The sequence below is a fragment of the Sprattus sprattus genome, assembly GCF_963457725.1.
Source record: "Sprattus sprattus genome assembly, chromosome: 1".
NCBI classification, from domain to species: Eukaryota; Metazoa; Chordata; class Actinopteri; order Clupeiformes; family Clupeidae; genus Sprattus; species Sprattus sprattus.
In genome coordinates this window covers 25,308,665-25,319,668 of record NC_137920.1, presented here as the reverse complement: position 1 = coordinate 25,319,668, position 11,004 = coordinate 25,308,665, and the positions used below count along the sequence as shown (strand labels likewise).

General features: G+C 41.7%; 1 protein-coding gene across 1 annotated transcript; it reads right to left on the bottom strand.

Moving 5' to 3' along the window:
* Window positions 1–3,035: 3,035 nt before the first annotated feature.
* rrp36 (ribosomal RNA processing 36) lies at window positions 3,036–9,782 on the bottom strand. Its single transcript, XM_080860406.1, has 8 exons — window positions 9,691–9,782; window positions 8,683–9,193; window positions 8,304–8,445; window positions 6,639–6,705; window positions 6,427–6,531; window positions 5,962–6,036; window positions 5,101–5,218; window positions 3,036–3,501 (listed from the first exon to the last, which is right to left on the bottom strand). Exons 2-8 carry the CDS (start codon window positions 9,185–9,187, stop codon window positions 3,365–3,367), a joined length of 1,149 nt encoding a protein of 382 aa, XP_080716532.1. The 5' UTR covers window positions 9,188–9,193; window positions 9,691–9,782; the 3' UTR covers window positions 3,036–3,364.
* Window positions 9,783–11,004: the final 1,222 nt, after the last annotated feature.

Here is an 11,004-nt window from a genome sequence, read left to right as displayed (position 1 = left end):
TGTCTACGCCAAACCCACCTTTGATGTTTGTTGCCAAAAAGCTTGCTTTTGGTCTCATCTGACCATATAACTCGGTCCCATTGAAATCTGACTTACATTTGGCAAACTGTAGGCGCTTTAGTTTGTTGTTGATTGACAGCAGAGGCTTTTTTCTGGCAACCCTCCGAAACAACTTGTGGTGATGTAGAGCGTCTGATGGTAGTTTTGGAGACTTTCTGACCCCAAGACTCAACTAACCTCTACAATTCTCCAGCTGTGATCCTTGGAGATTATTTTGCCAGTAGAATCATCCCCCTCACGGTGCGTGGGGTCAATGTACAGACACGTCCTCTTCCAGGCTGATTCTTAACATCTCCTGTCGCTTTAAACTTCTTAATTATTTCCATGATAGTGGAAATGGGTATTTTCAACTGTTTAGAGATTTTCTTGTGTCCATTTCTTGATTTGTGCAGCTCAACAACTTTTCGTCGCACATCGTCACTGTGTTATTTGGGTCTTTCCCATAGTGATGAAAGACTAATGGAATTTGGCCTGTGTCACCTCATATTTGTACGGCAGTGGAACTACTGTATAAGTCATAGTTGACCTCATAAGAGTTCCTTATCAAACAGGTGAACTTAAAAATGTAAAATATGACTGGAAATGTACTTCAGTTAGATTTTTATTAAAGATTTTTCTAGGGGTGCCAATAATTGTGGCACACATGTTTTGGGGGAAAATATTTATTTAATATCAACAGTTTTTTCAATGAAAAGGTAAGAAATTTGTGAATATTTTGAGTGAAAATCCAAGAGGATAAACAGCAAAGACATATTTTTGTATAGCCTGTTTAGCTCATATTCACTAGGGGTGCCAATATTTGTGGAGGGCACTGTATATAAAATATGCCACCCCTGGGAATTTTTTCAGGAGCCGCCACTGGTTCATATAATTTTTCATACTAATTCTAGCCTCTGATTCCAGTTTCTCTATTGTGTGGCTGTAGTTATACATATAAACATCTGATACTAGCCCAGAATTATGCATATTCATCTAGCAAACTATACCTACCCTGGAGTGTTACAATAGCCAGTATCATTTTATTCCATGTGTCCATCCAGTCAAATTAGTGGATCCAAGTGTTATTTAAAAAAAAAAAAAAAAAAACATATAAGATGTAATTTCTTTGTAATCAACCAAAAATAATGTTAAGTGTGTGGGTATTTGGGTGTATGGGAGCAGGAGAGGAGGTACCACTGTGTTTCGTGTGTTAAACATTTAGGCCTACTGTCAAATTTACCCATGAAGCCAGCAAAACTATTGTGGCATATGAAGAGGCATCGCGTTTTCTTGAATGCCAAGCCTATTGAGTACATGCAACCGGTGTTGACTTAAGTTCTGGATCAGTTGCCTGACATAATTTCCAAAAGCAATGAGGTGTCTCTTGCCCTTTCCAAATACCTACCTGTGTGAGAGCGGTTTTTCTAAACTGGCGTATTTGAAGAATAAGTACAGGGTAAGGCTTGAACCAGAGAATGTTTTGAGACTGTCGCTGTCTACCACCTTTCTCCACGAAAAGACAGGCTGTCTGGACCTCACCATGCCCAGATATCATACTGACAGGTCTCCCGACTCTCCCCTTCCTCCACACACACACGTACGGTACGCGCGCGCGCAGGCACATCAGTGGGCCGCGGATTACTTTCTAGTCAGAATGGTGGTCCCTGCGACAAAACCAGTTGAAAACCCCTGGGCTAAGGAACTGCAGACATACCCCACAATCTTCAGCGCAAGAGTGCCTTGAAAGATGGCTACATTCTGCCAGCCCATGGACTCCTCACCCCCTACTGTCCCCTACTCGCTATGCTACTCTGGATGCTTATGAAAGCCCTATGTGGTAGAGGTCTTTCATCACAGGGTTCATACGCGCTCGTAACCTCTCCGGCCTAATAACTGTCTGGTAGGTTATTAAAGTGTTTTTAAGACGGTTCTGCGAAAGCTTGATTGCCTGGAGAATGAGAGCAGGAGGCATAATTAAGCCTTAACTATAACGTGGATCAATGACGACCCGAACCGATTAAAGATTTTAAAAGGTTTTCCAGAAAACTTTTCAAAACTCCAAATAGAGCGGAAATGAAAAGAATAAGTTGTCATACAATTCAAAACCAGGTTATCCAGCCTTATCGAGTCTTCCCTTATCTTTCGAAACCGCTTCCCTCTTCATCTTTATTCAAACGGCCCCATCGTTAAGTAATGACGTAAAGGCTAATTGCTTCGAGCGGAACTGCATAGGAAGACACATCGTCGCACTTACCCCATCAATTAATAGCAAATGAAAGATGCTGATTAATTTGAGCTTACAGCCTTGGACACTTGTAATTACACTGCCGCTCTTCCTCGCAAGGTCGCGCAGCACAAGTGCCCGATCGTCATTATTAATGATTAGGAGAGCGAGAGGCTTGCATCCTTCCCAATCTTTTGTAGTGAGACAACTGCCCTCACACTTCTAATAACTTACTAAATACTTATATAATTATGGACTCGGATTCTTTAGAACTGCTCAACTAGAACTGTCTTCAACCTTGATGAACGGTTCTTTATAAGGGCATCTTGTCTTTTTTGTATGACCTCAGTGCTACAGTGCAGTGAATGTTCGCATACATTTCTTAAGAACTTCGCTGTATGAAAAGACAAATACAATGAGAATAGAGGTTTTTCTATTCTACTCTAACTTTACCTTGCTGGGCCTCACGTCTCCTTATGACGCAGTTGGGGAAGGAAGGGCCTGTTGGGTTATATTGACATCTTCCGAGAACCCTAGTCTTCTTCTTCAAGTCGCAGGAATGTGTTGTATAGCACTCATTACTGGAGAATGACTGGTAATCATTTGTAATGAGTCTCAAATAAGTTGGTACTGGTAGTATTACATGCATTTTTAACATTAACAAGAACGTTTGTATTGTTTTCCTACACAAACAGCTCCACCTAGTGTTAGATTACCATTCAAATCCACTTCTGGGAAGAGAGAGAATAAAAAAAACTCCATTCCCAAATACTGACACATATTTCTCCTGTCGGAGGTCAGTTTATGTACAGTTTGCACATACAGTAATCAAGCATATAAAAACAAAGATTTCAAATGTGTGTAAACAACAACACCACCACCACCACCAACAAAATGTCTGTGCAGATGGAGAATAAAATCCATCGCATCTGGGCAGCAGTCGAGTAATCAACACCACAATAAGAAGCCACTGTGTTGTAACCACATAAACACAAATCTTATGTACATCCGTAGAGGATCACCAGCTGTACCGCAGTCACAGGACAGAGGGGCAATAAAAGCGTCCAGTCCGCCTGCCGTGATTGGTCCATGGGCAGTGGCTCAGAATTGCTGTTTGGGCAGCTTTCTGCGGTCTTTGGTGGCATTGCGTTTCCTCTTTTTAGCGATGAAGTTCTCCAGCTTGCCGCTTCTCTTCAGCTCCTTGTACTTCTCTGCCAACTCTAGCCTTTTCTTGTCCGCTGCAGAGTGGAGAAGAAGGAGGAGGAGAGGAGGGCGGGGAGGAGGAGAGGAGGGCGGGGGGAGGAGAGGGAGAGGCAGACAAACACAAGGAACGGGTAAGAATGGATTCACAAATTATTTTTTTTCCTGGATGTTTTTCTCAGATGGTCATGTTGTTTCTTGAGAACAACCGTCGGAAACACTATCAAATTATGTTCCAATACAGGAACCGCTTAGTGCTGAAAAAACACTGGAAGAGGGAAAGCGGAGAAAAAAAACAGAATACAAGACAGAAAGACATGGCTAGAAAACTGAGATGGAAAAACTTCAGCTTAGGTGGCAAACTGAGCCAGACAAGAATATATATTCAATCAGAATAGAAGACAAGAAATAAAGACAGAAAGAAAGACGCAGATAGAAATGTCAGACAGACGAACTACAGCTCAGATGGCAAACTGAGCCAGACAAGCACATATATTCAATCAGGAGAGAAGACAAGAAAATAAAGAAAGACGTGGATAGAAAACTCAGACAGACAATCTACAGCTCAGATGACAAACTGAGCCAGACAAGCACATACAGCCGCGGAAAAAATTAAGAGACCACTTTCACAGTAGGTGCAAGACTCTGTGGCTTGTAGGCCTCTCCAGGTCTCCGTCTAACCATCAGACGAGCATGTGTTGGGCAAAGCTGAAAATTGGACTCATCAGAGAAGACGAACTTAGAAGACCCTCCAGTCCGCTTTGGTTCAATCCTTATGGTCTTTTACAAGCCTCAGCCAGGCAAAGTACAACGTTGTCCCAGAAGAAAAACTTGCTTCCTTTTGCTTTGACAATGTTCCCCAACTCTGAGAAGTGTTTTTTCCAGCAGGGCAATGCTCCATGCCACACAGCCAGGCCAGTAAAGGTGTGGATGGAGTACCACCAGATCAGGACCCTGTCATGGCCAGCCCAATTTCGAGACCTGAATCCCATAAAAAAACCTCTGAAATGTGATCAAGAGGAAGATGGATGGTCACAAGCCATGAAAAGAAGCCGAGCTGCTTGAATTCTTGCGCCAGGAGTAGCATAAAGTCACCCAACGGCAATGTGAAAGACTGGTGGAGAGCATGCCAAGACACATGAAAGTTGTGATTTTAAATCAAGGTTATTCCACCAAATATTGATTTCTGAACTCTTCCTAAGTTAAAGCATTAGTATTGTGTAGTTTAAAAATGAATATGAGCTTGTTTTCTTTGCATTATTCGAGATCTGAAGACACTGCATCTTTTTTGCTATTTTGACCAATTGTCATTTTTCTGCAAATAAATGATCTAAATGACAATATTTGTATTTGAAATTTGGTAGGAATGTTGCCAGTAGGTTATAGAATAAAACAAAAATGTACATTTTACTTTAACACATACCAATAAATAGTAAAACCAGAGAAACTGATAATTTTGAAGTGGTCTCTTAATTTTTTCCGCGGCTGTATATACAATCAGAAGAAAGGACAAAAGACCTGATGAGACCTGATTAGACAAAGTGAGACCTGATGAGACAAGGAGAGACCTGATGAGGCCTGATGAGACTAAGTGAGACCTGATTAGACAAGGAGAGACCTGATGAGGCCCCACTTACATTTCTTGAGGAAATACGGCCTGTGTCCGTCGCCCACCATCTCCTTCTGCTTCCTCTTGAAGAGCAGCTCCTTCTCCCGCTGCTGCTCCTTCCTCTTGCGCTCGCGCTCCTGGTTATCCTGGAGACAGGCGCCATGGAAACAGCCACAACGGCAACAGTTAGGAGAATGGCAAAGCAACACTAACAATTTTCAATCTTTCCCAAACCCCCTATCTTCAGCATCCTTTACTATATGCTCCCATAGTATGCAACTAGTGATAGACCGATATGGGTTTTTCAATGGCTGACGCCGATTACTTGCTCCAACACTATATGCAACCATTGTTTTTATTCTCTCATTGTTCTGCTGAAGGCAGAGTTCAGAGGTCAGAGTTCTTATGCTGGTGACCACAAAGGGGAGTCTATATGAGAAAAGACTTTAAATGATGACAAGAGTCCAGTTCCCTGACCCAGGACATAGACACGGAAGAGCTTTATACTCAAGGAACTAGAGACATGATTCTTGATACAGAGTCTCCCATCTGACATAGACAAGATTATAGATGTGATTTAGAGAGTTGGGCTGTGAAACCATGAATTCATGATTTATCGTCAGAGACAACTGGACACCACGAGATGCAGGAGGGATAACAGGCAAATTTGTTTAGAACCATTCATTCTGCTGATGGAGATTTTTAGACGATTTGAAGGAGCAGAATAATGACTTAATTTCAGCTACAAAATCTGATTGGTGGAAAAACCTCTAAACCATGCGGTTATTTCCTATAACGATTAAGAAAATATATTTCAGAGCGTACAACTGCGTATGGATAAGAAACAGTAGATGCTTGAAGTCTGTGTGACGGAGACGACTCAACTCACCATCCTCTTCAACAGGAACTTCAGTTCCTCCTTCTTTTCATCAGATTTCACCTTCTTCAATTTCTTCTTAACAAACTGACAAGGGAGAGAGCACAGAAGTACATCAGACAAGGGCCTTGAGAACCGTAAGGTGTAGTCAGTGATTTGGTCTCATAAAAAAAAAAAAATCAAAATGTACAATGACATATTTCTGAGGAATAATAGGAAAAATAGTTCCTGTTCCTTCTGTGTAGGTTGGTGCTATTTGATAGAGGATTTTGATGCATTTGTTGTCGATGTGTGCATAAAAAGAAGTCACTTTGCCACAAAGAATGTCACCCACATCAATAAATTGACACACACCGTTTTGTTTTAGTTTTGATGTTTCACGGTCCCCACACACACACACACACACACACACACACACACACACACACACACACACACACACACACACACACACACACACACACACACACAGCCTACCAGTTTTTCTCTGTCCTGAATTTCATTGATGAACTTGTAGGTTTGGGAGAAGACCTCGGGCTTGTAATCGCCAGACAGGTCGTCGAAGCGGGGATCTCGCGGTACCTGTGGGGAACAGCGGTGGGCATAATAAGTTTCAGCTCATTAGGCGAGATTTCTGTGACAAGGTCATCCAAGCTCAGCAGTGGCCACAGTATCCTCTCCCTACTTACTGCTTTCTTGGCAGGTACAACTTTCCTGAGGAAGGGCACCTTCTGCTTTGAAGAAATCTCCTGTGGCCTAGAAAAACATTATAAAAAAAAGGTAGCGTTGTTCATATTTTCATTTCCTTTAATGCCCTAAAGGTGGCGTAATAAGTATTGTTGGCCACATTATCAAATTCATAAAAACCCTCTGACAAATAGCATCAACCTACATAGAAGGAACAGGAACTACTTTCAACTATTATTCCTCAGAAAATATGCCTTGATTGTACATTTAAAATCATTGATTGGATTTTTTTCATAACAACAAAAGACTGACTACACCTTTAATTCAAAGCAAAAAAGTATAATAAGTCATATAACAAGCTTCTTAGATTCAGAAGGACCGCGTAATGTGCACTGCATCTGAATTTATTTTGATAACAACAAAGAACTGACTACAGCTTTAATTGAAAGTATAATTAGTCATATAACAAGGTGACTTTGATTTAGAAGGACTGAGTAGTTTATGTTGAGCTGAGAAGGCTAAAGTTAAAGGGATAGTTCGGTTTTTAAGACATGAATCTGTATGGCTTCCCCGTCACCAGTGTCATGCAATCATGCATCACTTACCCCCGACAGCGTCCTATGAGCAATGCTCTCGTCCAGTTTTGGTCAAACCGAAAGTAGTCCGGCAGGTTTGCTAGACCCAGCAAAATAAAACGTTTCTCTTCCCAAAACATTATGTGTTCAAAAGAGTGATATATTTGCATCCCAAAAACATGGTAGTGGAAAAAGTCACACCTCGTTATCACTTGGCCCTATTTTCAGTACGCTCGATACTGCAACCTCACAGCTAGAGTCTACCTGTTTGATTCTCGAAAGTTGATTCGCGAAAGTTTAATTCACCAAAGTTGCATGAGAGAAACGTCCGTCACAGGAAAACGATGCTTTATGTCAATTTTATCAAATGTCTCAGTTTTCATCGTTTTCGTTTCTCTCAGGCAACTTTGATAAATCAAACTTTCGCGAATCAAACAGGTAGACTCTAGCTCTGAGGTTGCAGTATCGAGCGTATTGAAAATAGGGCCAAGTGATAACGAGGTGTGACTTTTTCCACTACAATGTTTTTGGAATGCAAATATATCACTCTTTTGAACACATGTTTTGGGAAGAGACACATTTTATTTTGCTGGGTCTAGCAAACCTGCCGGACTACTTTCGGTTTGACCAAAACTGGACGAGAACTCTGCTCACAGGACGCTGTCGGGGGTAAGTGATGCATGATTGCATGACACTGGTGATGGGGAAGCCATACAGATTCATGTCTTAAAAACCGAACTATCCCTTTAAGGCATCACTCTACATACTGAGAGGCCTCCAACTTTGGAACTTTGCTTTGGGTCCCACATACTGGTTGTGTCAAAAGCAGAAGCACTTGTTCTTTAAAGAAACTCTGGATAAGCATTTCTGCTAAACAAGTGAAGACAATTAAATGCAAGTGTATATGACATAAATCTAAATGCATACATCTTAATTGTGCAGTGCCACTGTGCCTTGCTTGAAGATGAGGTTTCTTGGTCTGGCAGTGGTGTGCGTGTGTGTGTGTGTGTGTGTGTGTGTGTGTAACTGCAGCTGTATATGACATAAATGTAAATGCATACAGCTTAATTGTGAAGTGCCACTGTGTCTTACTTGTGCTTATTCAGACGTTTCATCTGGTCTGGTGTTTTTCCGCTTCTGGCTGTTGCAGTGCTGTATGCGATCTTGTTGTAGGCTTTTGTGCCCACTCTGTTTTGTAGCTGCATGATTTCCTCGAAGGACATGCTTGATAGTTCTTCAAGGAAAAAACAACAACAATGAAAATCAAATCAAGTGTTTCAAGTTTTATCCACCAATGTGTTTGACCCTGCTATACGATCCCTTTGCCACTGCAGATAAACTACAGTTAGAAAAGATACAGGATCATTATATAAGGCTGGTTAGTTACATTGGTTGCATACCGCAGGGCAGTCACCAAGCACAGTTTTTGAATCTGTAGACATGAGAGAGCCTCACTGACATATAACGTTACCTCTTTTGACATCATCTTCAGTCTCCAGCTGTCCCTGATGTCTGGTTCCCTGTGCGGTTTCTTCCTCTGGCTCTTCACCAGAGCCACTGGCATCTTCTTCTTCCTCGTCTTCTTCTTCATCATCATCCTCCTCCTCATCTTCTTCTTCATCATAGTCATCCTCCTCCTCATCTTCTTCTTCGGCAGTATCATGCTCACCTTCACCTCTCAGCGCACCCGTGTCATCCTCAACAACCTCTTCCTCCTCCGTTTCGTCACCGTCATCATCCTCGTCTTCCCCATCTGCAGGCTCGTCTTCTCCATCTTCCTCTGCCACAAGTCCCTGCTCTCTCTCAGCGTCCCACTGAGCGTTTGTTTTACTAAGCAGCGCGAAGTTCCTCTCCATCTCGTCGTCATCGTCGCTAGAATCGTCTTGCATCTCGGGAATCTTTTCCGTCGTTTTCGATTTCATTGCGCCTTGGCTTTGCTTTTGATCGCGAAACTTCTCCTTTTTCCTGAAAGCCATTTTTAGCTGAAATAACATAGCAGTGAATAACTATACAAATCCAAATATCCGTTTTTGCAAAGAAACGTGGCTGCAATGGCTCCCTCTTAAAATGTTGAGTTCACATTCATTTACCAACGCGCAAAACCTCACCTACGACAGCTCGCTAAACCGGAAAATTCCCCGTTTCCTAATGTTTACCCATCCGACTGTCCAGCTATTAGCAATAGTTTACCGACTTACCAGCTGGCTATGAATGCAAAGAGTCATGACAACTACACAAAGATTAACACATGCTGTGGAGCTAAAGCCATTTGAGTTGTTCTTCGCATGTTCATGGCTTGCATACAAGCTAAATAAAGTCACCGAAATTAGAGCTGACTTTCCGGGGTGCTCGTAAGTAAAGTCCCAGGCTACAACGGGGCCTGCACTTATGCTATTTCTACATTTGACACAAACAACGTAGTGTCTCAATATTCACTATTGCACTCAATTCAAAATGTTACAACTATGCCAGTACTTACGTGGAGAAATTATATCTCAACGCCATATCGGTAGCTTACTCATGAAATTGTTAGCAAGCTTGTTAGCTACCCAGTACCCACGTGGATTGTGTTTGGTGCCGGTAATGCGCATGCGTTTGCTCAAGACGTGTCACACCACGCGCACCGATGTCTACCTCGTCGAGTCGGTGGCGGAGCACGTCCGGTGAGACGGAATGTCAAATAATTTCATGTACTTTATTGATTTTTATAAAGATATTAGGTTACAAAAATGTAATTAAACAAATTATTGAAATGTACAGTCGACCATTAATTTGGTGCCCAATACAAACAGCAAACAGATGAACACATAACTCAAACATATTCAACAAAAGAAACAAACCTGTAGAACCTCCTCCCCACCCCCCCCCCCCCCCCCCTCCTATATTGACTACACACACACAATGGACGAACTTTAAAAAATGTGCCTGTTATAATATTAAATATTAAAAATGACATGAATTCCAAATAGATTTGATGCGCAATGGCTTAAAGAAAATATATCGACTGATTAATTTTTAGTTTAAAATGTTAGAACTATGTGTCTGTTGTGTTTGTAACCTTATAAATGAGCAATGTTACAATGTGCCCTGTGTTTGTAACCGTTAAGTTCTCTTCCACTCTATCCATATTGATGTGGAGTATGTTTCCGTCATCCATCCATAACTAATAAAGGTCACTCAAAATAGTCACATATATTAAAAGTGCCCTTTGTTCGTAACCTTATAAACGAGCAATGATACAGTGTGTCCTGTGTTTGTAACTTTATGAACAAGCAATGTTACTATGTGCCCCGTGTTACCTCGTGCTCTCCCCTACAGTGTGCAATTTCCCTGCAATCTTTAAGTCTTACGGTTGCTTAGGAACAGACCCAACAATCATTTCAACATGTGCCTTGCAAGGCTGACTCATCCTCTCTCTGTCTCTCTGTCTTTCTCTCTCTCTCACTCCCTCTCTCTCTTTAGGTAGTAAGCACACAAGGTTTTTGCATGCTTTTAAGGTAGTTAGCACACAAGGTTTTTGCATGCCTTTTAGGTAGTTAGCACACAAGGCTTTTGCATGCTTTTTAGGTAGTTAGCACACAAGGTTTTTTGCAGGCCTTTAAAGTAACAGCATGCAACAATTTTACTTCAGGATTAGGGTTAGGATAAGCAGTTTTACCTTAAAATAACAGCTTGAAAAAAATTGGGGCGCTATAATGACTTTTAATATGGAGAATCGCCCTCGAAGCCATTGCCATTACCATACCAGGGTCCATAGTATAACTGCTAAATGTAAGATTGCCTGACGCCGCCC